This window comes from Apodemus sylvaticus, chromosome 6 (assembly GCF_947179515.1).
Source record: "Apodemus sylvaticus chromosome 6, mApoSyl1.1, whole genome shotgun sequence".
Lineage (NCBI taxonomy): Eukaryota > Metazoa > Chordata > Mammalia > Rodentia > Muridae > Apodemus > Apodemus sylvaticus.
Window position 1 is genome coordinate 63,694,899 of NC_067477.1, and position 27,090 is coordinate 63,721,988.

Sequence of the window (27,090 nt, forward strand, 5' to 3'; positions counted from 1 at the left end):
ACCTTTTAGTAGTCCTGGAACTTGCTCCGTAGACCAGGCTGGCCTCAGACTCAGAGAGACCCACCTGCCTCTGTCTCCTGAGTGCTGGGGTTATAGGTGTGCATCGCCACCATCCAAGCAAAGATATTTCAACCGAGAATTGAAGGTTTCATTCTGGCTATTTAGTGGTCATCATTAGTACTAGTTTTTCTCCTAACCTAACTGACATTTGTAATCATCTTTAAGACTGAGTCATACAAAAAAAAGTACTGATCTTTCTGGATCTTTTTATTTTATAATATCTACTTTCTAGAACCAAACAAAGAAAATTAAATGAGAAAGAGCTTCTTAAAGAAACATGATGAAGTCAGGCATGGTAGCTCACACCTGTAATACCACCACTTGGAGGATGAGGCGGGAGGATCATAGCCGCAAGACTGAGAACAGCCTGGGCCTCAAAGAGCACTTCAGACTGAGACCCAGTGGAAAGAAAGGAAGGACAAAAGGAAGGAGGGAAGGAAGGAAGGAAGGAAGGAAGGAAGGAAGGAAGGAAGGAAGGAAGGAAGGAAGGAAGGAAGGACAAGAAAAGAAGGGAGGAAGAAGGGAGGGAGGAAGGAGAAAAAGGAAGGTAGATTCTAGGAGGCGGTGGCACATGACTTTAATCCCAGCACTCAGAAGGCAGAGGCAGGTGGATCTCTGAGTTTGAGGGCAGCCTGGTCTACAGAGCAAGTGGACAACAGGGCTACACAGAGAAACCCTACCTCAAAAAACAAAAAGACAAAACAAAAAGGAAAGAAAGAAAGAAAGAAAGAAAGAAAGAAAGAAAGAAAGAAAGAAAGAAAGAAAGAAAGAAAGAAAGAAGGAAAGAAAGAAAGAAGGAAGGAAAGAAAGAAGGAAGGAAAGAAGGAAAGAAGGAAAGAAAAAGAAAGAAAGAACGGGAAGTTAAGGAAGAAAGAACGGGAAGTTAAGGAAGAAAGAAAAGGAAATATATAAGTCGGTTTCCATAAAAGTCGTCCAGTTAGTGGTGCTACCATATGCTTGGTCAGCTAGCTACAAATCTTGTAGTGATCTTACTTTTCTTTTTAATTCTTGCTATAACAAATCAATTATTACATCAAATGACCCCCTTCTACAAGATCTACCCAAATGGTTCCTGCACTCATTTCAGCCACCACCACCACCACATGTTGGGCCAGAGTTTAAGCGTGTGGCCAGGGAACCAAGTCGAACTCATACACTGTTTTGGCAGACCTATACAGCATCGTTTGGTTTTAGGTAGAGTCTTAGTGTGTAGCCTTGGCTGGTCTGGAGCTCTCTAATTCATAGAACTCACAGCGATCCTCTCACCTCTGCCCCCAAGTGCTGTAACCAAAGACCACACCAAGCTGGCATTATGTTTTTAAGATGAATATTTGCGGGCATTGAAAAATGAGACAAAGGCCAGGCATGGTAGCAGAAACCTTTAATCCCAGGACTTAGGAGGCAAGGGTGAGTGGATTTCTAGCAGTTTCAGGCCAACCTGATCTACATAGTGAGTTCTAGACAGCCAGAGATTCATAAAGAGACCTTGTCTCAAAATAACAAAAGCTGAGAACGAAGTTAAACTCCCATTATGATGATGTAAAACTCTTCTTAATCTGATCCTCTTGTGCCTATGAAATCTTCCCTATTCCATCAAGATGAATCACCTCTGTATATTCTGAAAAAAAAAAGCCACGTTCCCTTCTACTCTATGAGTGTTAAAAATGCCATTTCCAGTACGGTATGCACATCTTTTCTTGCTTTTGCAAACTCTAACGTTCCTTCAGTATTAGGTCAAATACGCTCCCCCCCAGGACTCTTTCTGGCCTCCTTCGCCCACACTTTACCTACTACACTGCCTCAGCCACCTCCTGGGCAGACCCTGTGGTAGTAGTACCCTCTGACTATTATATGCCAATATTACAAATATTCTTTTTCCTACCTACATTTTCCAGTGAACTCCCAGAAAGCAACGTACCAAGTGAACCACAGATGAAATGCCTCCTCGATTAACTTGGAGGTAACAGTAAAAAAGGTTTCAAAAGATTTATGTGCTAAATACTACAGTGAGGTCCTGCCGGAAGCCTATATCTCATTCAATAATAAATTTCTGTTGTTTTGTTTTTGCGCTTTGATTTTTAGGTTTTCTGTTTGTTTGTTTGTTTGTTTGTTTTTTGAGACAGGGTTTCTCTGTGCAGTCCTGGTAGTCCTGGAACTCAATCTGTAGACCAGGCTGGCCTCAAACCCACAAAGGTCTGTCTGCCTCTACCTCCCAAGTGTTGGGATTAAAGGTATGTGCCACCACCACAAGACTAACAACATTTTTTAAGACACATCTATTTTTACTTTATGTGAGTGGTTTGCCTGCAGATATGTGAGTGCTGGCACCAGAAGAGGGAGCTGGATCCTCTGCAACTGGAGTTACAGATGATTGCTGTTAAGGCCTAGGTGAGGGTTGGAGAGATGGCTCAGTGATTAAGAGCTCTGACTGCTCTTCCAGACATCCTGAGTTCAATTCCCAGCAACCACGTGGCGGCTCCACAGCAATGGGATCTGATGCCCTCTTCTGTTGTGTCTGAGGACAGTGACAGTGTACTCACAAACAAAATAAGTAAAATCTTAAGAAAAAAAAAAAGGTCTAAGTGAAATGTTAAGGCCTTGGTAGCTATTAACTATTAATTGTGCTGTTACTAATGTCATAAGGAAGCTTTCTCGTGTGCTGTTCCTAAGAAACGTTCTCATGACCAAGTTGATTGTATATACTGTTATGTTCTGTGCTCTTGAACTTCACAACAGAAGCCAGTTAGAACTGCTTCGTACAGTCAGCCACAATAAGCGTGGGCCAGGACCAACCACCCAGCAGCACTTCCTGCGCCTGTGAATAAGTTTTTAAGGCATATGCTTTGATAAGCTGCTCCTGGGATGAATCCCAATACCTGCTCAGAAACCATTTGGAACAAGACTTCCATTTTGAGTAGGGGTTGAGTAAAGTTTAAGTTCCCAAGACCTTCCTGGGAACTGACATCCTCCTTGGCAGAAGGAGGCATGTACATGGGTAACTGACATCCTGATTGACAAGTTAAGACATGGATGTTAGACAAGGCAAGTCCCCTGCCGTAGCTGAATACCCCAACCAATGGGAGAAGGATAACTGTACAACAAAAAACATGTTTCTAAGAAAATCCCCTATCACTAAACCCTGATTGGTGGAATAACTTGGCACAGATGTTTGTGGATTTCAGGCTTAAAAGCCCTGTAGTATCTTAAATGAAGGATACGGTTCAGCTCCCAAGTCTGACCTATGGCCCTGATTGATCGATCAGTCCTAGGGTGTGTGCTCAGTAAACCATACCCATCTGACTGAGATCTGTGTTCACGTGGTTTGTGAGGCAGCTCCTGAACCCCAACAATTACTTGGGGTGCCAGGAATTGAACCCAGGTCCACTGCAAGAACAGCAAGTGCTTTTAACCACTGAGCCATCTCTCTAGTGCCCTCTCTCTATTTTGAGATGGAGTTTTACTATGTAGCACCAGCAACTCCCACTCAGTCCTCTTGTCTCTACTTCTCAAATGCTGGTATTGCAGGATCGCAGCACCACAGCTAGCTGATAACCACATTAGCAACAGGTGGGATATGTGAGCAGAATTTGGAATTTTTGCTCTAGTGAAGTATTACAGTACTAGCTGGGTTCATATTCTCGTTACGCCACTTCATTTGGTACTAACAATTGCTCAAGACTCTTTAAGTCATACTATTTCTAATTAACTCAGTATAATTTTCCCAAAAGAACAGAAAATTATTACTCAATAATTTTTAAAAATCCTGATTGGGTGTGAGATATGTAGCACACGCCTTTAATCCCAGTGCTTGAGAGGCAGAGGCAGGCAGCTCTCTGAGTTGGGGGCCAGCCTGGACTACAGAGTGAGTTCCAGGACAGCCAGGATGCACGCACGCACGCACGTGAGCGCGCGTGCACACACACACACACACACACCGACATACAAAGAGCACTAAAGAATGTAAATGAAAATTTAAAATCCAACTTACACTTTCTAAAAGAATTTCAAGTGGTGAAAGAGCGGAGCTCACGAAACCGTAGACATCAATTTGAAATAAATACTTCAGAAGCTGAAACTCCGCAGCATGCTCTGTTGTAGAAATAGAACATATTACCACATGATGTATCATTTCTTAATTTAATGTATTCTTCAGTTGGTGAATTGGAACAAAAAAAAAGTTTCTTACCTCTTGGAGAAGCCAGCTGAGTATCACCGAGCAAGGCATCTTCCACAGAGCCGCCTGTTTGTCCCACAAAGAGCTCCTCAGGGTCCGCCCATGAGTTTGAATCTTCCTCATTCCTTTTGAAAGATGAGGACTTGAAATGTACCCCTTCATGGACTCCCACAGGTGATTCCATTTCAGAGTCCGTATCTACAAATACGTAAAGAGAAATGTCTTTTCTAACATACTTGTTTTGTCACGGGCTTCCGTTTATTTTCTGAAGTTATTGTTTGAGACATCGTGGCAAGTATGTCATTTGATGAAAATGCACAGAACATTAGCTATGACCCATACAAGTCCCCGCAATAGTATGACAAACGACCACAAGCTTTGTCTTAAGTAATAGAGTTCATTCTGTTAGACTTTTGGAAGTCAAGTTTTTTTTGTTGTTGTTTTGTTTTTGTTTTTGGTTTTTTGTTTTTTTTTTTTGGTTTTTTTTTTTTTTTTTTTTTTTTTTTTTTTTTTTTTTTTTTTTGGTTTTTCGAGACAGGGTTTCTCTGTATAGCCCTGGCTGTCCTGGAACTCACTCTGTAGACCAGGCTGGCCTCGAACTCAGAAATTCACCTGCCTCTGCCTCCCAAGTGCTGGGATTACAGGCATGCGCCACCACTGCCCGGCTTTTTTTTTTTTTTTTTTGGTTTTTCAAGACAGGGTTTCTCTGTGTAGCCCTGGCTGTCCTGGAACTCACTCTGTAGGCCAGACTGGCCTGGAACTCAGAAATCCGCCTGCCTCTGCCTCCCAAGTGCTGGGATTAAAGGTGTGCGCCACCACCGCCCGGCTGGAAGTCAAGATCTTAAAGCCTTAGTTGCTGAACTTCATGCCTTCTGGAAACTTGGAGGAGAATTCAAACGCTGGCCTTCCGAAGTTTCCGGAAGCCTCCCTCATTCCTCGCTCTGTAGAGCCACTTTCCATTCGCCAGCAGTGACACATCTTCTCGCCTCTTACACTGCCCTGCTCTCTTCTCATGAGAAACCGTGAGGTTATGTTGCACCTAAAGAGTAGCGTCTAAAGTCCTTCCCGCTTGTGAAATAGCGTGCTCGCAGGCTGGAGGTTAAGACAGAGGCTTGGAGGAGCCCTTACTCAGATGACCACATAGTACTGGACACCTTGGCCAAGGAAGACTTAAAAAAAAAAAAAAAAAAAAAAAAAAAAAAAAAAAAAAAAACTTGTACTCAATCAAGCAAGCAAATATGTTTTTTTAATTTAAAACTGGTGCCAGGCTCTTAGCTTAGCTTCTCTGTGGTACTTTCTGAATATAACATCACAGTTCTCACATCCTTGGGGACATTCCCCTTATTAATGTATTTTAGTGACTAAGCAATCATTTTTCTGTTTACTCATGTACATTTTCTCTTTAAAACTAGGATCTGTACTGTGTATGTCTCCAAAGCCTTTAGCTTAAGTCTTAGGAAATGAGCACTGACTGGATCACTTTTTAGTGTAGCAGGTAAGGGCTGTGTGCACTTTAGAGAGACTTGCCAGTTCGCTGGGCCTATTTGGATGTTTCCCGTTGGCGTGAGGCTGATAGGTGAATGAGTAAATACAAGTTAGGTTGGTGTAGCAGTGCGAGCGCAGTGTGGGCCTTTCTCTCTGAAGCACAGTGCGGGAGCAGAGAACCTGGTTACCCTTTGATTCCCCTTGCACTTTGCAAACTGTTGCTCCGCAGAGGTGTACCTCCCTTGCCCCCTAAGCAAAGCAAGAACTACTACTGATTGTTAGTCAGCTGTCTTTATATGTGTGCTTCTGTGACTTGCATCACACAAGAGTCTTAAAAAATTCACAAATTGCTACCTTTTAGCTCTGAATGTTTAGTATTCTGGTGGGCTTACAACAAAACAAACTCACAGTCATTTGAGAATTTTCATGAAATATTTAGCTGAAAACATTTTATAATTTATGAAAAAAAAATGTGTTTCCTTAAGAAAATTTTACATATGTGGGAGACATTAACTGCCATATTTGAGTTTTAAATTTAAAATACTGAATTTTAAATTTAAAATAAAGCTACGTATTTTTAAATGAAATGTTTAAAAAATAATGGCGCCAGGCATGGTAGCACAGGTCTGTAATCCCAACATTTCATAAACAGAGGCAAGAGAGTCACAAATTCAACATCAGCCTGGGTACACTAGCAAGAACCAGGCTTAAAAAAAAAAAAGGAGCTAATGTAACATCAGCTCTCTTCTACTGTATAAGCTCATGACTAAGAATAATAAAAAAGGTCTCGTTAAGATTTCCTTCCTCGGAAAGTCTCAGGGCAACAGTGTAGGGAAGTGGGACAGGGAAGAGGGAAGGGGGTGCATTGGGGAAGAGGGCTTATGGGACTTTGGGGGGGATCCAGGAAAAGGAAAACCATTTGAATTGTAAATAAAGAATATATCGAATACAAAAAAAAAGATTTCCTTCCTCAGGCTGACGAGAAGGCTCAGTGAGTAAAGGGGCTTGCTGCCAAGCGTAACAAGCAGTGTTCAAGCCCCAAGATCCACACGGTGGAAGCAGAGAGCCAGCTCCTGCAATTTGTCTTTTGATTGTCATGCATGCACCATGAAACTTACATACAAATACATACAGAGACATGCACACCTATAAATAAAAATAAAATATTTTAAAAATAATAAATAGCCCGGCAGTGGTGGTGCACACCTTTAATCCCAGCACTTGGGAGGCAGAGGCAGGCGGATTTCTGAGTTCGAGGCCAGCCTGGTCTACAGAGTGAGTTCCAGGACAGCAAGGGCTATACAGAGAAACCCTGTCTCAACAAACAAAGAAAGAAAGAAAGAAAGAAAGAAAGAAAGAAAGAAAGAAAGAAAGAAAGAAAGAAGGAAGGAAGGAAGGAAGGAAGGAAGGAAGGAAGGAAGGAAGGAAGGAAGGAAGGAAGAAAATCATTCATCCATTCATTCCTGGGGTTGGAAGGATATTTCAATGGTTAAGAGCACCTTTCAGAGGACTCAGTTTCCATTCCCATGCCCCACATCACGGCTTACAACCACCTGTAACCGAATTCCAGGGGATTCAGTGCCAGCTTCTGGTGGTGCACAAACATATACACAGGCAAAACACTTACAGAAGTAAAATAATAAAGTTAGTTTTTTTAAAGATTTATTTATTTATTTATTAAGATATTTATTATATGTGAGTACACTGTGGCTGTTTTCAGACACACCAGAAGAGGGCATTAGATCTCATTACAGATGGTTGTAAGCCACCATGTGGCTGCTGGGATTTGAACTCAGGACCCCCGAAAGGGCAGTCAGTGCTCTTAACCATTGAGCCATCTCTCCAGACCCCATAAAGTTAATTTTGTAAAAAAAAAAAAAAAAGATTTCATCCAGGAAGCAGAGGCAGGCAGATCTCTGAGTCTGAGGCCACTCTGTGTGTACAGAGTGAATTCCAAGACAGGACTACACTGAGAAACTGTCTGGAAAGAAAAGAAGATTTTTTTCCTATTAGAAACATTTATACAAAAAAAGATACAATATGTAGACATCACTCAATGAAACAGAGTTTTCTTACTTTATCTGTTAGAGAACCAGACAGTCGGAATGACAAAATTTATTGACAGTCTCTGCAGGGTGCTTAATATCAGTTGCTAATTCTAATTAGTAAATCGAACAAATAGTTACACCAAGAAAAGCCATACTGGAACTTACAGTGATTGGTTTCCAAGTCCCAAACCTGATGGAACTCGATCCCACTGGATTGTGTATGTAATAACATAAACCATTAAATATAAAAGACCATGGACCCAAGGAGGAAACAAGGAAAAGACTGGCAGAGATAAAACCACCACATTCTGGAGTTGCGTGTTGGCTCTGTACATGGAAGATGCTGACGTTATAAAGATATAAAAATAGCAGCTATGAGACCCAGGCTGCCGTGAGTTTGCACACACAGATGCTTCTTTTCTCTTTAAGCCAAGTGTAGCAGGAGGCTGCGCTGAGACATAAAGTTAAAAGGGATGCTAAGCTGTATGTCAGACCATCTTGGCTGTGAACACTCCAGGGAAAGAAAAGCTCACACGAGAGTATTGCTGGCTTTGGTGATTTCAGAAGGTTCACACACTACTTCAGCAGGACAAGAGAGTCAAATTACGGACGCAATCTCAGCAAATGATGGAACTTATCACTACTTTTTCCCCTCAGAAATTAATTAGATCTTTTAAAATAAAAATCAACCAAGCAGCCTCTATAATCAAGCACTTATGATGATAAAGCTGGAGATTGCGAGTTGCGAGTTCAAGGTCCCTGGGACTCACAGTAGCACAACTGTCCCCACACATACACAGATATATACAAAATAAATAAACAAATGAAAAGAGAAAATTTAAGCAGAAAAGGGTGTGGTGGTGAGTCCAAGGAGGTAGTGGGGGTGGATTTGATCAAGGCATATTACATACAAGTATAAAACTGTCAGCCTAAATTAAAAATATTTTGAAAGCATGTTGTCTTTGGCATAGAAAAAGAACTGAATGTTCTTCCAGAGACCAAGGTTCAGTTCCCAGTATCCACAGGGCAGTGCACAAGGAACCCAATGCCCTCTCCCGGTTGCCTCAGGCACCAGGCACGTGTGTGATAGACAGACAAAGATGCAGGCAAAAATACTCAGACATAAAAATAAATTAATTTTCTAAAAGCATGTTATCCAACTGACAATTGGCTATAAAGCTATTTTTTTAACACTCAGAAAATAGGGTCTGTGGTTTTGTCTAAATCCTTATCCTTCTTTTAAGGTTTTGTTTTTTTGTTATTTGTTTTCATGCAAAGCAGATATTTTAGGCCAGGGCTAATGGCACAAGGGTGTCAGCCCAGGTACCTCGGAGGCTGGGGTGACTAGGAGGCTGAGGTAACTAGGAGACTGAGGTACCTAGGAGGCTGAGGTAACTAGGAGGCTGGGGTGACTAGGAGGCTGAGGTACCTAGGAGGCTGAGGTACCTAGCTGATCAGGAGCGTGATCGCAGCCTTCGCTGCACGGGAAACTCAAGGCCAGCATAAGACCCTGTCTCAAGGACAAGAACTAAAAGGAATAATCTCAACACTCCAAAGGCAGAAGCAGTTGCATCTCAGTGAGATCAAAGCTAGCGAATAGTGGGTCCCACGTCACCCAGGACAACAGTTAGACACTGTTTCAGAAAACAAACAAATAAAAAAAGTAATAAAATAGCATTAAATATTAAAATAATAAGTAAAAAGATGATTGGAGATAACTCAGCAGTAAAGTGCCTGCTGAGTGAGCCGGGGTTCAATTTAATCAAACACCCTGGTTTGTTTATGAGTGGAGGATCTACTTTCTGAAACTTAAAAGAATTTCTGAATATTTTCATCAGAGTTCGTCAAAACTGTTGTAATTTGTACTTGACTATTTGTCACGGGCTCATTTTTTCTTTCTTTTTTTGGATGTTTTAAAACAAGATCTCATATAGCCTAGGCTAGCCTTAAATTTGTTTGACCGCTCATGCATATGATATATATATATATATATCATATGCATATGATATATATATATATATATATATATATAGAGAGAGAGAGAGAGAGAGAGATATCAAGTTGGTCTTGAACTCCTGATACTCTTTACCTCCAACTCCCAATCGCCGAGGTTGCAGGGGCATATCACCCCCATGCCAGGGTTACAGGGGTTATCACCATGCCCAGTGTGTCAGGCTTTCTTCTTTAGAAAATTTACCAGAATTACTGTTTAAAATGATAAAACTTAAAACACTTGTTTTTCAAGATATTTTGAAATCAACAAGTTAAGTTGTGACAATTTTTTTTTTTTTTTTTTTGGTTTTTTGGATTTTTTTTTTTCGAGACAGGGTTTCTCTGTGTAGCCCTGGCTGTCCTGGAACTCACTCTGTAGACCAGGCTGGCCTCAAACTCAGAAATTCACCTGCCTCTGCCTCCCAGAGTGCTGGGATTACAGGTGCGCGCCACCACTGCCCAGCAAGTTGTGACAAACTTTTATCTATCAATCTTTTGCATAATAAATAATTGTATTGGTGATTTGGCATAATCCATCAGGACTCTCATTTTACACAAATTCTTTTTTCTCTTCAAAGTATTTTTTAAATTTAATATTTGACAGTTTTATACATATATACATTTGGGACATATTCTCCATGTATCAGTTTTTTTAATCTTGTATATTTCTAGATTTGATATTGCTTTGTTTTGATGTAGTCTCTTTTCTATCCATGGTTCTGATCACCTTTTCTACAATGCTTTTTTGGGACGTAAGAAGTTCAGACTGAGGGAGTGTCCTTTATAGGGAACCATCAATAGCGTAGGTCTTAGTGTTCACAGTTATGCACCATTCTCATTTGGGAAGAGAGCTAAGTCTAAACATCCATGTCATACCGGCTGCTCACAGTGGGCAAGTAGAATGCTTGTTTTTTGGAAAAATATTGAAATATTAACATACAGTTCTTGAAATTCAGGAAAATTTATTGATTCTAATGCAGATGTGTTTCCTTCTGACTGCATTTTTGGCTAGGTCAGTAAAGGGTTTTTTGTCATTCTAGGGATCAGTTATTTCTGTATTATTGATCAATATTTTCGGAAGGTTCTAAAACTCCTTTCTTTTTTATTCTTATTTATGTATATGTATGTATTCCTTGTTCTCTGTATATACATGCAGTGTCCCAAGAGTCCAAAGGGGTGTCATATCACCTGGAATTGGAGTGCCAACTGAGCTGCCCAACATGGGTGCTATGAACTGAACTCAGGGCCCCAGAACAGCATCAAGTGCTCTTAACCACTGAACCATCTCTCCAATCCTTTTCTGGGTTTCTCATCTATCCATCACAAGCAAACACAGAATATGGCTGAGAGCTACATAATGCAGATCTTCACTTAACATATAACCCACGAGGTCAGGTGTGGTGTGAGCCTTTAATCCAAGCACTTGGGAGCCTGGTCTACAAAGCGAGTCCAGACAGCCAAGGCTATTATAGAAAGAAACCCAGAAGGAGGAGGAGGAAGGAGGAGGAGGAGGAGGAAGAGGAGGAACCCCAAAACAAAACAAAACAAAACAAAAAATGTGAGAGGTTTCATTGTTTGTTTGCTTACTTGCTTGTTTGTTTCTGTTTTTGAAATAGCGTTTCTGTATGTAGTCCTGGCTATCCTGGAACTCACTACATAGACTAGGCTGGCCTCCATCTTAACGAGATCTACCTGTCTCTGCCTCTGTCTCCAAGTGCTGGGATAAAAGGTTGCAGTGTCACAACTGGTGCAACCCATGCGGTTTTAATTACAGAAGTGGCTAAATAGAAGTGCTAATTCTGATATTCATCCACTGATAGTCCTCTGGTTTTTATTTTATGTGTATAAATTGTTGTTTGCTTGTATAAATGTGTGCCATGTACATGACTGGTACCTACAGAGGCAGAAATAGAATACTGCATCCCCTGGAACTGGACTTCTGGGTGATTGTGAGCCCTCATGTGGATTCTGGGAATTGACCCAGAGAATCGGCAATCATTCTTCGCCCCTGAGCCATCACCCTAACCCCACCTGAAGTTCTCTAAGACATACTACACTTAGAGAAAACCTTTCTCATAGTGCTTCTTACGAAAACAAAGCAAAATATAACTGCAGGTAGAATAACGTATTATTTAAGAATACAAACTAGCTGGGTGTAATAAAGCTCAATCTTAATCCCAGCACTGGAGGTAAAGGAGGCACATCTGTGAGATCAAGGCCAGACTCATTAACATAATGAGACCTTGCCTCAAAAAAGAAAAAAATCTACACTATTTAATTATTGAAGTTGCCTTTAGCTTAGGTTTCAAAGAAAACCATACACATGTGATTCTATCAGGGATGTCTAAAAACTGATTGTCAGTAAGTGAAATCCTTATCTACCAGAATGAAAAGCCAACAGATACTGGATTAAAATGAATTAATCAATGTAATATGATCTAATAATTTTATTTAGAAAAATGAGAGGAAGAAAAACTAAATGGACTTCAAAAACATAAGCAAGAAAAGAGGGGGGGCTAGATAAATGGCTCAGGACTTAAGAGCACCGACTGCTCTTCCAGAGGTCCTGAATTCAATTCCCAGCAGTCACATGGTGGCTCACAACCATCTGTAATGAGATCCTATGCCATCTTCTGGTGTGTCTGAAGACAGTGACAGTATATTCACATACATAAAATAGATAAATCCTTAAAATAAAATATTTTAAAAAAGAAAAAAAAAGCTAAGATCAGTGTGTCAAAGCTAAGAATAAAGATAGAACAGAAATTGCTTTCACCTAAAAAAGGCCTTGACCATATTATACTTTTAATTCTATTTACATACTATAGCTCTCTGATAATGAAAATATATTGTGAATATCTTAAAATTTTGACATAACATCAAGACATTGGAAATCATTCTTTTCCTTAGGTTTTCTTTTATAAGTTCCAGAGAAAACCAAATAATGGATAAGAATAGTTGTTGTTGGCTCTTGACTATTTTTTAAAACACTCACTTTTTTTCATTTTAGAGTGCATATGTATTTGGTGTGTGTGAGTGTGTGTATGCGGAGGCCGGAGTTGGCATCTTGTGTCAGCCTCGGTTGCTCTCCTTTTCCCTGAAGCAGAGACTCTCGGGGAACTTGGAGGTCCACAGTTCCAGGTTGGCTAGCTCGCCAGCTCTGTCTCTGCCTTCTGGGTACTGAGGTCACACGCAGCCACCACGCCCACCCTGCTTTCTAAGTGTTTGGGGAGAATGCCAATTCATCCTCATGTCTGTGCTTCAGGTGCTGAATTCCCTGAGCCATCTCCCAGCACGAACTTTCTCATCTGATTTGTTCTTAGAAAAATAAATTATCTTAATAAATATGTTAATCGGTCTTTTCATACTAACCTGACAGACTGTATCTGCCCTCCAACATCATGGGATTTTTCATGCTTCCTGTGGGAGAATTTTCAGTGGAAAGTTTTTCAGTTTTGTCATTTTCTACTATATCTTCTTGATCCAGCTTCTGTTTGGAAAATGGTAATTCTGTGTCCTCTGGGAGATTCTGGAAGCCCCAAGGATTATCAAAGAACTTCTTCAGATACTGCATAGAACCAGAATCATCTGTCTTCTCCAGGGCGCCTTCCTTACCTGCTTGGTCTTCTGTTTCCACAGTCACTATTTTCCTTTCTTGTTCCTTTTCAGGGTCAAAGTCACTTCCTACAGCATGTTGGAGGTTATCTACCTCACCATCTTCATTTTCCCCATTGTTTGAAATAATTTTGTCTTCATCAGCATTTGTAAAGCCTAGCATACCAAAACCAAAGTAAAACCAGCTTGGACTGAGAACAGAGCTATCGTTAATGACTGTATCTTCCTTGTCTGTTGGTATTTCTCTGCAAGGAGCTGAGGCTTCTTCATCTGGTAAAACAGAGCTGGGAACATCTTGTAATGGTGGATTGCTTTCTTTGGACAATAACTCAAGTCCTGCATCCTCATTTCCAAAACCTAAATAACTTGTAAATCCACCGCCAAACCAACCAGAGGCTTGTGGTTGGAGAACGCTCTCGGACTCAGATGCTAGATCGTACTGTTCCTCTGGCACTGAACTGAATTCTGAGGTCTCCAATTTTGGCTCTTGCTCAAGTTCCACTTGGGGTTCGACACTGTGTGATTTCTCCAGGGCACTATCCTCTTCTAGTGCTAATTCTTGTGTAGGTTCAGCATCTGGTTCAAACACCTTCTCTTCAGCTTCTTCTGTCCCCAGACCAAACCATCCTTGCCTTTCTGGTGTACTGAGGGATGCCAAGGCTTGGTCAGAGTCTGCAGTGTAACCCTGCTCCCCTCTGCCCTCGCTTCCAGCCCCTTCCCAGTCCTTCCACTCATTGGAAAATCTGAAATCATCAGGAGTTTCTGATGCTGAAATTTGGTCTTCCAACAAAGTCCCTTCAGAAGCTGCATGAAAGTCAGGTTCTGGCTGAAAATCACCTTCATATATATTATAGTTTGAGTCTTCATCTTTTTCATATGGGTACATATATTCTTCATCATCTTCACTGTTTAATTCACTCTGTTCACTTCCAAATATGTAGCCTTCGCCAAGAAGACAAAGAAAGTCAGACTCCTAAAAGACAAAAAAAAATCATAAATGTCTCTTCCTGAATATTTTAAGATGGAGGACTATAGCCAGGTGTGTTGTTTCACACTTGTAAGCCCAGAATTTTGAATACTGTGCAGGAAGAATTGTGAAATTGAGACTAGCTAGTCTATATAGAAAGACTTTATCACGGCCTGGAGAGATGGCTTAGCAGTTAAGAGTACTTACTGCTCTACTAGAGGACCTAAGTTCAATCAATGCCTAAAATGTCAGTTCCAAGCCCAGTGGTGGTGGCGCACACCTGTAATCCCAGCACTCTGGGAGGCAGAGGCAGGCAGATCTCTGACTGGTCTACAGAGTGAGTTTCAGGACAGCCAGGGCTACACAGAGAAACCCTGTCTCGAAAAAAAAAAAATCAGTTCCAGGGGATCCAACACCCTCTTTTTGCCTCCCAGAGTAATTGTATACATGTGGCATATGTGTTCACATATACACACAGAGATGTGTAAATAAAAATAAGAATATTTTTTAAAAAAGACTTTATTTCAAAAAATAAAATAAAGTAAAAGGATGACTATAATTTTCCCAGAAATATACAGCTAGTTTAACCCCAGAGCACAAAGTAAAATCGGGCCTCTGAATCTCAGATAATGCACCACAACTTTCCTCTAAGGGTTAATGATATAGACCTAAAAATCTTAGAGTATGCTTTTATTTGTTAACAAATATTTGAGAGGCATAGATTACTGATACTTTGAGTATATTCCACAAATAAATTGGGATGCGCAAGCATACATGCAGTATCCTTGCACCTCCTGAGTGTCCTAGGCGAGCAGAAGCATCTGTGCAGTAATCTGAGAGCACGGGCTATATTGCTTAAATGTTTTTCCCCAAAAGCATATATTGGAAACTTGATGCAGAAGTCTTAGGAGATGGACCATTACGGTCAGTGATTGGGCCATGAGGTCAGTATGGATGGATAAAAGCTGTTGTTACCATGGGAGTGGCTGCATTATTCCAGGCAGGATTCTTCATCAAGGGATAGTCTCACCTCTTGCTCTGCTAAGCTTTTTCTCACTCTCTTTCCTTCCACCACAGAGTCATATAACAAGAAATGTCCCTCATCGGATGTCAGTAGTTGATAGTGAACTTCCTAGCTATAGAGGTTTGAATGAGAATGGTCCCCACAGACTCATATATTTGAACTGCTCATTAGGTAAAGGTGCCTATTAACTAACTGTAGAAACCCACATAGTAGAAGGACAGAATCAACTCCTGCAACTTGACCTCTGATCTCCACGCATGGGCAAATGCACACACACACACACCTGATACTTGTATTTGAGCACATATATACCATCATGTTCATGTAGAGGTGAGTGACTTCTCCCCTTCCACTTTCTCATGAATTCCAGGAATCAAACTCAGGTTCCCACGCTTTATGCCAAGCTCCATTACTGACTGTGTCCTCTCACTGCCTCCCATTTTGTTTTATAAATTGCAAACTGATTATACCATTTCCCCCAATCTATATAGAGTAATAATTGGCACACAAAGAAGACACACAGTAACTGCATCTAGTTTGATGAGTTTAGATAAACCCACTGTTGTCATCATGACAGCAGTTCTCAACCTGTGGGTCACAACCCCTTTGTGCTCTGAACAAATCCTTTCCTGGGGGTTACATATCAGATATCCTGCATATCAGATATTTATATCACAGTAGCAAAATTACAGTTATGAAGTAACAATGAGATAATTTTAGGACTGGGGGATCACTACAACATGAGGAGCTGTATTGAAAAGGTCACAGCATTAGGAAGGTTAGAAGCAGTGATCTAGGAAGATACTCCAAAAGTTTCCCTGAGAAGCACTAATATTTTAAGCTGTTAAAGGGTGAGAGAAAACTAGATAGGTGATTGCAGTGCTGTCCCAGAGCAAGAGTCCTTTCAGATCCCTGGGCTAGTAAAGAGTTGGGACATCTAAGAACAGTCCAAACGCCAGTTTGCCCAGGTGTGTGTGCATTGTGAAAGAAGAGTGACACAGGACAGGAAGAGTGACAAGAGCAGGACCTGTAAGGCCAGGACGGACTGAGTCTAGGCTGTATGCCAGCCAGGTCCAATAAAAATTAACAGAAGTGGGCTGGAGAGACAGCTCAGAGGTTAAAAGTACTGACTGCTCTTCCAGAAGTCCTGAGTTCAATTCCCAGCAACCACATGGTGGCTCACAACCATCATAATGGGGTCCAATGCTCTCTTCTACTGTATCTGAAGACAGCTACAGTGTACGCATATACATAAATCTTTTTACAAAAAGTAACCTTATATTCATAAAATAATCCAAAACATTGCTCCACAATCATGGCAGATATGTGAGAAATAAATGAATTGACTCATAATATAATAAAAAAGTTAACAGAAGGAATGATCTGGCATGACCTTCTTTGTTTCTATAAGAACCATTGCTATTCACAGGCTGGGCTTGAAAGGAGCAACATGGGATCAAACAGTTAGAAGACTACTATAGCGCTCAAGGAGCGACCATGCCTAGCTACTGACATGGCTTCAAGAGCAAAGGTGTTTGCCATGCAGGCCTGGGACTGTCAGTGAGAGCCCTACAAGGACTGAGAGAGAAAACTGACTCCACAAAGCTGTCCTCTGACTTGCACGGGCTCGCCTCTTGCCCTCAAGGTGCACACTAATGCACAATGATCATTCCATGAGATAGTGACAGAGAGAGATAGATGGTTATGCCTAGGATAAGGTCTACAAGAGTGAAACTACAGAGAAGAGAATTGCTATAGATAAAGTGTCCAGAAGTGCTGGGGCCAACTACCCTGCAGCAAGTGGACAGCTAATCCCAGTACCAACAGACAGTGTGTGGAAGCAAACAGTTTCATTTCATGATGACCTTATACGTGGTAAGACCTGGCATCTGAATTAAAGTGGCAAGCCAAATTCATATATTAAAATATCACTTTCTGATGCCCAACTTTAACACTTTATTACTAAACTCAACATTATCTGAAATTCATTCAGAATTCCAACGGCAGCAGAGCAGAGGCCAGAAGGACACACATGTGCATGGACAATGGACACACACACACACACATACACACAAGTAAAGAGTAAAATTTAAAAAAAAGAATTCCAACAGCAAATGGCTGGAGAGATGGTTCAGGTGTTATGAGCAACAGCTGTTCTTCCAGAAGACCTAGACTCAATTTTCAGCACTCACAGCTGTCTATAACTCCTATTCCAGGGGATAGGACACACTCTTCTAGTCTCTCTAGACACTAGGCATACATGTGGCATACAGTCATACATGTAGACCCTCATACACATGAAATCATAACATAACTTAATTTAAAAGAAAACAATAGCCAAAGTGTTTGTACAGATGTGAGACCTATGAAAGGTGGGAGGAGAAGTAACCTTTGGTCCTAGCAGGACAAAAGTATCAGTGGCTGTATCTAATAATAGTCACTGCATCTGTTCTGTGGCCTTTGTACGCTCTTTTCCAGGTTGTGCTACATTGTGGGCACTCACAACTCCTAGTTTTCATGTGTTAAAATTTAAGCATTCCTACAGCCTCAGTAAGTGGCTGAGTCAGCCTTTAAACTTACACTTTCTCCAGAATTCACACTTTTAACCACTGTACTCTTTTGCCTGTTACTTGTTCAGAAAAGAAAGTCTTTAACGTTCATCAAGTCTATTTTATCTCATTGTGTTCACATACCCAAACAATGCCAAGAACAAGTTCTTAATAACTGTCACTTGCATTCAAGGGAGGTGCACAAGAACTTTTAAACTCAACTAATTGCTGAGAATGAATTTACTCACTTTAGTTGGCATTTCGACTTCTTCAGATATGAACACCTCTTCAATTTCGACTGCATCTCTGGGAAAAAATCCAAAGTCTTTTCCTTTCTATCAAAACAAAGAAGAAAATTTTTTAAAGGAAAAGTGATTGAAGCAGAGAAAGCAACTGGGCATTATTTTGTCCTGAGGCCTTGGCTTTTACCTATATTAAATCATAAAACATTAATTGGCTATCAAAATACCACCTAAAAATCATGAGTGGAGACTGTGGATATAATTAGGTGATAGAGTACTTTCTTAGGTCCTGGGTTTAAACCCCGGTGACCTACAAACCTACAACAATAACAAGAACATGAGTGAGGCCCTATTGTTGTGTTGTTTGACAGAATAATATTAACTTAAGGACAGGAGGAGCTAAACCGTAAAATACCACAGCTGCAAACTTGAAAACTGTACTATATACTCCTGTTATTCTTTGTTTGTGTGTGTGTGTGTGTGTGTATGTGTTTCTTTGTAGCCTTGTCTGTCCTGAGACTCACTGTGTAGACTATGCTGGCATCAAACTCACAGAGATCTGACTGCCTCTGCTTCCCAGGGGTTGGAATTAAAGTCGTGCACCACCACTCCCGGCAAGATTTATATATTTTTATTTTATGTATATGTGTGTTTTTCCTGTAGTGCCTGTGGAGACTTGAAGAGACTGTCAGAAGGCCTAGAACTGGAATTACAGACAGTTGTGAGCTGCCATGTGATTACTGGGAACCAGGTCTTCTAGAAGTGTAGCACATGCTCTTAAGCGTTGGACCATTGTTCCAGCCCATTCCTCTCCCTCACCCCAGTTCTCTAGAACCTTCTTTGCCTAGGTTATGCATATTTACATGTTTAGATCTGAGCTATCAAAAAGTAACAACTCAAGAGACAGTTCAGGAAGACAGAACTATAGCAAACTCAGAGTTGTCAAGATGTCACATTCAAGAAAGGGATTTAGACTCCCAGAAGTGGCAGACAGATTTCTCAAGGTAGTTAAGGTTCATGTGTCACCAAGGGAAGATGCAGTTCCTTTTAGCTTTTCTGGGCTAACCTGGTAAGAGATTCTCTTGACCCAGTTCAAGTACGTGTAGGATGTTCCCCGTGAGTGAAGTCGGCATTCAACCACAGAAGCAGAGCCCCTCTTATTCCTATTAAAGTTTCACAAACATATTCTGTCTTCTGATCCAACACCATCACATACTAAATATGATTTTTCTAGCTCTCCAGTTAGTCTTCATTTACAACTATTTGGAAATAGTCTTTGAATCCACAGTGTTAGTCTTTCAACATTTATGAGCACAGACTAACCAGAGAAGCAATTAAACTAAACATTTATCCATTAAACACCGTTTTATGAATATAGAATTATTATTTTCATACTTAGTAAACAAATAAATCAAAATTGTTTTCCTTGTTTCTTATGATATATACTCTGTCATTTTCTTATACCTGCATCAGATTTCTGCGAGGCTTTCAAAACAGAGACAGGTATTTTAAAAAACATCCCAAAAAATAAGGCGAAATCAAATCTGATGCGGTAAAGGTTTAGTTACACGTCCCCTGCTGGGAAGAGGAAGGTTTCAGATACAGTCTGCGCCTTCAGATGGGTAGTGTTGTACACCAGCAACATCAGCCTCAGCCTCAGCTACAGACAGTGGGAGTTTATGGATGGCCTGAGCTACGCAAAACTGTCTCAAAAACAAGGCTGCTCATTCCATCAGTGAGCACAGAGGCTACATTATGGGAGAACCTGATGTACACACAGTATGAGAACTACGTGAGTCTATCAGGTTGGCCTTGTCTATTCAGCTTGGAACTCATCCATCACGGCACACCATCATTACAAAACATAATACACAGATAAAAATTTTTTCAACTGAAAACATGAATTATTATCCCAAGAGATAGTTTGGCCTTCTTTTACTTTGGCCAAATTAAAGGATCTCCCAGTTATTATTTTATTTTCCATGAAAAATTTCATGGAAATTTTCCCTACTGTACCAACCTTTCTGCTGACCCATCCAACACACCTCAGCCCTCTCTCTGTTCAGACAGAAAAGCTTTGGAATCTGATGAACTAACTTCCCAGTCTCTCTCAAAGTCGGTCGCCAATAGCACAGAGAAATGCTGTGGTTGCCATAACGTACGGCAGCACTCCTGATAGTCTTCTAGATAAATATGACCTCTAGGCTGAAAATCACGTGTGTTATGTAAAAAATAATTGCAAGGCCCTCCTTTAGCTCTCATCTCAGGCTATCTCAAGCTGTCTTTCTCAAAAACCCCTTCTTTAGAAATTTTAGAGCAATCACTAAAACTTGTGATAGTTTGTTTTTTGAACCCTGGATGATCTGTAACTTGCTATGTAGATCAGGCTGGCTTTGTACTCACAGAGACCTCCCAAAGGCTTGAATTAAAGCCATGCATGTGATCTTTTTTTTTGTTTGTTTGCTTAAATACAATGAGAGTGTTAATATTTATACAGAGCTTTGACGTTGTTAAATAAGAGTTCCTTTAAATGATGACACTTACCTAACAGCGAGTATCCTTGTCTGCACTGGACATTTAGTATGCATTTAGTTCTTAAAACAAAATACTTACGCTTCCTGCCCACAAATCTTCTCTGTCTCCTCCAAGTTTAACATAAACAGATATCTCCTCTCCCGTAGTGAAATTCAGGTACCGGCAGTCAGGTCCTGTGTAATCTCTCAGGGCTAAGACTCGGCTGATCAAAGCTATATAGACACATGAAGAAAGGCTCACACTTTAAAATGTTATTGCTTCTCATTTGCTTATTTCTAGACAAGGTCTTGCTATGTATCCCAGGCTGGACTCGAACTTAAAATCTTCCTGCTTCAGCTTCTTCTGCTGCTGCTGCTGAGATTTTAGATATATACCACCATAATATTTAACTTCTCCATCTATTTTGCCTTCTTTTAATCAATCCTTTAAGTTTTGAAATGAGAGGTGGGCCTACTGGCTCACACTTGTAGTCATAGCACTCATGAAGCTGAGAAGAAGGATTTCAAGAGTTTGATATATTTCTATAATAATAATAGTTTGAAATCCTAGCTTACTAATACTGGCTATGTTCTCAAAAATTAAAATAGACTTTCCACTATATACAAATTCAAGCTCAAACTTTTTTGGCATTGTATTGAAGATTATTCACAACCTGATGCCACTTACCTATTTTTTTTAATATTTACTTATTTATTTTGTGTATGTGAGTACACTGTCGTTGTCTTCAGACACACCAGAAGAGGGCACTGGATCCCGTTACACATGGTTGTGAGCCACCATGTGATTGCTGGGAATTGAACTCAGGACCTCTGGAAGAGCAGTCAGTGCTCTTAACTGCTGAGCCATCTCTCCAGCCCCACTTAGCTATTTTTTAAGTTTAAATTACATGTACGTGCACGTGTGTGTGTGTGTGTGTGTGTGTGTGTGTGTGTACTTTTGGGAGTGAATCAAACTCGGTTGTCAGGCTTGGCAGCACGTGCCTTTCCCCTCTGACTCACCTCACACGTTCTCCCTTATTTCATTTTACATTGTAAAGATGGTTTTATATTACTTTTATTTTATGTGTTTGAGTGTTTTGCTTGCATGTGTGTATGTGCACTGTATGTCAGCCTGGTGCCTGTGAAGTCCAGAGAGTGTAGTAGATCCCCTGACCCCTGAGCTGTCGGCTGCCAAGTGGGTGCTGGGAACTGCACCTTGCCCTCTGAAAAAGCAGTCAGCACTCTTAACTGCAGGTCGCGCTCTCTGAAGGGCCTGTCCTTCCCTATTTTAAGCAACCTCTCCTCGCACACACTCCAGCTTGCAAATCTGCTGTTCTCTGAGTGAGTCATTACTGTTCTCCGGTGTGTAGGAGATTCTGGCTCTCTTTCTGGTACCTTTACATTTCCTAATCATATTTTCATCTTGTTGAATCCTCAATGCATATCTATAGGGTAAATCACCCCATTTCATTCTAACGATTGAGCCTTTAGCTGAAGTTTAGGGGCTGATCATACAGCTCTGGTTGCCTAGCTCCGCCCTGAGATTTTCTTTCTTTCTTTCTTTCTTTCTTTCTTTCTTTCTTTCTTTCTTTCTTTCTTTCTTTCTTTCTTTTTTCCTGCAACATCGTGGTCCTTATTCTACGCTTCTATTTCTATTCTACCCTCAGTCAGACCAGAAAAAACCACCTCTCTTCACGCTTAACTCAGGTGCTGAATCCTGCCTTGAGTCCGACCTCCAGCATTATCTGTCATTATTACAATTGTAGCACGCTTGTTCCTCCTGGATTTGTTTTGTTGTTATTAAATAAGATGAACATTCCTACAGAGAAAGAAACTGCTTACATTTCATTTTATTACTTTTAAAATACATTATATTAGAGCACATACCCCGAGAGACATAGCAGGCCCTCAGTAACTCTGAATCATGTATGATTGATTCAGCCCTTCGATGCCTAAAATAACATGAATATCATATAAATATTGCTAATGTGCAAAATGTAAAAACATAAATCCTTCAATAAGAGTCAAAATTGTGGGGGCTGGAGAGATGGCTCAGCGGTTAAGAGCACTGACTGCTCTTCCAGAGGTACTGAGTTCAATTCCCAGCAACCACATGGTGGCTCACAACCATCTGTAATGGGATCCAATGTACTCACATACATAAAATAAATCTTTAAAAAAAAAAAGCCAAAACAGACCCTTTTTGTGGGAAGGAGTGGATGGGGAAACAAGGAGATGGAAGAGGGCTTATGGGACTTTCGGGGAGTGGGGAGCCAGGAAAGGGGAAATCATTCGAAATGTAAATAAAAAAATACATCGAATAAAAATAAAAAATAAAATAAAATAAAGAGTCAAAATTGCATTATAAGTTACTACGAATCTGAATTTCTGTTGGACTCTAAAGATATCAAAGTGCTGATGTAAGGCAAACTGGGGGAGCATAGTCACTGCAAAGTACCATGGTAGCAACCTTCTCTACATTGTAAATGACCTTTCCAAAAGGCTAAGAAAAAAATGATTACTCATCAAAACGTCATTTGTGAAATTTTTACATTTAAACTAGTCATATTTTGCATTTTGAAACGCTGTCTCCTGGACACGACTGTTGCGTTCACAAATTCACAGAAGCTGTGGTTGCCTACAGAAGACCTCCACAAGATCAAGCCATCACCATTCCAAAACAGAGCAGGGAGGGGCTCACAAGCCCGTCAGCTGCTGGAGGAGGAGGAGCCAGGAGAAGGAGCCAGGAGGAGGAGGAGCCACGGAGACCACGTGGCGCTTCACAACCATCTGAAACTCTAATTCCAGGGGGTCTAGCATGTCCTTTTCTGTCCCCTGCCAGCACCAGCACATGGCATGCCGACATACATGCAGACAAAATACTCACACATAACAGCTCTTGGGAGGTAGAAGCAGGCGGGTCTCTGAGTTCAAAGCTAGCCTGGTCTACAGAGTACATTTGAAGGCAGCCAGGGGAAACTCCGGGGGAAAATACTCAAATATAAACTAAAATGAACTTAAAAAATTAAAAATATATGAATTAGGATAGAGGATGCTGCAGGACCTGCAGGTTGGGAGTGGGATATGGATAGACATGATCAAAGCACATCTAAATGTATGAATTGCCAAAAATGAATTAAAATACTATTAAAATATAAGAAGCAGTTATTAGAGGAAAAATTAAAGGATCTTTGCTATAAAATACCATGTAGTTGGCAGAGCATGCTAGTGCAACCCTTTAATGTCAGCACTTGGGAGGTGGGGGCAGGCAGATCTCTGCCAGCTCTATGTAGAGAGACAGGAAAGAAAGAAAGAAAGAAAGAAAGAAAGAAAGAAAGAAAGAAAGAAAGAAAGAAAGAAAGAAAGAAAGAAAGAAAGAAAGGAAGAAAGGAAGAAAGGAAGAAAGGAAGAAAGGAAGAAAGGAAGAAAGGAAGAAAGGAAGAAAGGAAGGAAGGAAGGAAGGAAGGAAGGAAGGAAGGAAGGAAGGAAGGAAGGAAGGAAGGAAGAAAAAGAAAGAAAAACAGAAGGAGGAAGGGAGAGAAGGAAGGAAGGAAAAAGGAAGGAAGGAAGATTAGTAAACGTACATGTTTTTTACTTATAAAAATATATTATTGGGGGCTGGAGAGATGTCTCAGTGGTTAAGAGCACTTTTGTAAGGAGATCTGACGCCCTCTTCTGGGGTGTCTGAGACAGCTACAGTGTACATATATATAATAGATAAATACATTTTTTAAAAAAATACATTATTGGAGCTGGAGAGGTGACCCAGCAGATGGGAACACTGGTGCTCTTCTAGAGGACCTGTGTTCAATTCCTAGTACCCACACTGTGGCTCGCGGTCATCTGTGGCTCCAGTCTGTGCATTTGGAACACTCTCTGGCCTCTGGGGCACCAGGCACACACCCAATGCCTTTACATGCATGAAGGCATACACTAATACACATAAAATAGAGGTAAATAAGTCATTAAATATACATATAGGTCTTAGACATTTTGTGCTTCATATATATATTGTATTTTCATATATATTGTATTTTAATTTACATTTTGCAAAATTAGAAATAGTTTTCATATTAAGATAGGACTTATTTTCAGGAACTCTAAGATGAGAATACAATATTTTTTCCTGTTGTTTTATTTTGAGACAAAGAATTCATTCTGTAGATCAAGCTGGCCCAGGGGGAGAGATGGCTCAGCCATTAAGAGCATTGACTGCTCTTCCGAAGGTCCTGAGTTCAAATCCCAGCAACCACATGGTGGCTCACAACCATCTGTAATGAGCTCTTCCGGTGTGTCTGAAGACAGCTACAATGTACTTACACATAATAAATAAATCTTTAAAAAAAAGATCGCGCTGGCCTGGAACTAGAGCTCTGCCTACTTCTGCCTCCTGGTGCCATTATACCTGGCAGAATAAAATTATTTTGCAGTTATGTAGATACCAAAAAATTAAGTTCTTGGGGCTGGGGACATGACGAAGTGTTTAAGAGCCTTTAATGCTCTTGCAGACTCAGGTTCAGTTCCCAGCATTACATGGAAACTCATAACTGTTTGTAATTCAAGTTCCAGGGAATCCAATGCCCTCTTCTGGATTCTGTGAGCACTAGGCACATATGTGGTGTACGAATATTCATACATACATACATACATACATGCAGGCAAAATACCTATATATATACATATATATATTAAAAATAAATAAGTTTTTAAAACAAGTTCTTAAACAACAAAGTAGAAATTAACTTCTCTTCATAGAGACTTAAGAAAGTTTAATATTGAATGTTATACATCACACACACACACACATATATATTGGAACACTTATTTTAGCATTTTTATATAATAAACTGACACAAATGATTAACATTTGATAAAATTTGGACAGCTAAACGGTTTTCAAATATGATGGTTTGAAATAAAAACATTTTGAGGGAAACTCACGAGAATCAGAAAGTTCTGATTGTGAAATAGAAACTAAAGCATACAAGCTTCATCCACAGTGAATTAACAAATTGCCTGATGGCTTTCTAAACAACTCAATCATCTTAAAAAAAAAAAAAGGTAAAAAGCTGCTTATTTAATCTTTGACACACGGATTAATACCACCTATGACACATTTCTATCAGTCTTCTATTTGTCTTTAAGTTTATAATTATGTTAAAGTATAAATTATTAAATGCGTTAAGTTTATAATTACGTTGACCCAAAATGCTTTGCTTCTAGAGCTCCCTTTTTCGTATCGAGCTATACTTTATAATTGAAATAGCTCTCACTACTATTAATTTGTTGACTTTTCGTCACACAAGTCCACAGTAAGATTTAATGTGATTTTAGAACACATTTGTGTAAGAGGGAAGAAAAGCGAACTTACTTTCACATTCCAAGTCACCACATTTTTTAAGGTGTGCCAGCAACTTTGTACCCTCCAGACACTTTGCCAGAGAAACAACCAAAAGAAGGAGTCTTTGAACACTGACTTCCGCCATGCCTAACCAAGCCACCAAGGATCCTGAGTAAGCGTTAGGCGGCAGGCATGCCAGAAAAACAGCCGACGTGATGCTCCCTTCGGCAGCGGAAGAGGAAAAAGCGAAGTGTTCTTCAGTCCCTTTGGAACTACATTTTCCTGATGGTGCGCTGGCTCAGCTTCAGGAATTAACACTCTCTGGTTCAATCTGCAGAGTCAGGTAGCCGATGATACCGAAGGGCTTAATAATTAACGGGGGTTTTTAGCTGGACCAATGTGTTATAAAGTAGCCCATGTGAAACTGACTCACTTAAAGGCACCCTGTCCTCAGTAGGACAGTTCTTAAGCGTCCATGGAAAGGGATTTAAGCTCTGCCATAGTTTTCAGGCAGATGAGTCAACAAGCACAAACCAAATATTTACTGCATGCAGATTCTAACTTCAAAAGAGAAGGTATAGAGCCAGAAAATAGCTCAGTTAATAAATACCCTAACCATGAAGCCTGGTGACCTGAGTTTAATATTACCTAGGACCCACTTGGTAAAAGGACAGACCTGATTCCAGAAGTCTCACACACACACACACACACACACAGACCAACTGACAGACAGAAAGGGTATATGTGTAACAGTAAAAGTAGTTTTAAAAGTTAAATGCATAATCTAAAATGAATTTATTGTTTTGAAAAAACTTTAAATACATAAACCAGAAATAATTGCCATACATGTGACATTAAAAAGAAGATATGTAGTTTAAAAAATGTATGTTAAAAGCATGATTTTGAAATATAATGAAATTATCAGAAAAACTATTCCTTTAGGTATATTAAATCATCTTCATTGTTTTGAAGTCATAATTACAATAATAGTTAAAACATAACAACTACTTACAGCCGGGCGCACGCTGTAATCCCAGCACTCTGGGAGGCAGAGGCAGGTGGATTTCTGAGTTCGAGGCC

The 27,090-nt window shown here is 40.3% G+C and overlaps 1 protein-coding gene across 6 annotated transcripts in view; it reads right to left on the reverse strand.

The window, feature by feature from the left end:
* The window catches only part of Mia2 (MIA SH3 domain ER export factor 2), an 89,247-nt gene extending 63,027 nt beyond the window's left edge, over window positions 1–26,220 (reverse strand). For 2 of the 6 annotated variants that reach the window (XM_052185789.1, XM_052185788.1), the window contains exons 1-6: window positions 26,041–26,212; window positions 20,770–20,903; window positions 18,163–18,249; window positions 13,132–14,347; window positions 4,247–4,432; window positions 4,049–4,149 (exon numbers count right to left, since the gene is read on the reverse strand). In XM_052185789.1, coding sequence (XP_052041749.1) covers window positions 4,049–4,149; window positions 4,247–4,432; window positions 13,132–14,347; window positions 18,163–18,249; window positions 20,770–20,903; window positions 26,041–26,155 — 1,839 coding nt within the window. In that variant the 5' untranslated portion in view covers window positions 26,156–26,212. Of the gene's footprint in view, window positions 1–4,048; window positions 4,150–4,246; window positions 4,433–13,131; window positions 14,348–18,162; window positions 18,250–20,769; window positions 20,904–26,040 lie in introns of all 6 variants that reach the window. The other 4 variants (XM_052185790.1, XM_052185793.1, XM_052185791.1 and 1 more) reach the window with 4 other exon arrangements.
* Window positions 26,221–27,090: the final 870 nt, after the last annotated feature.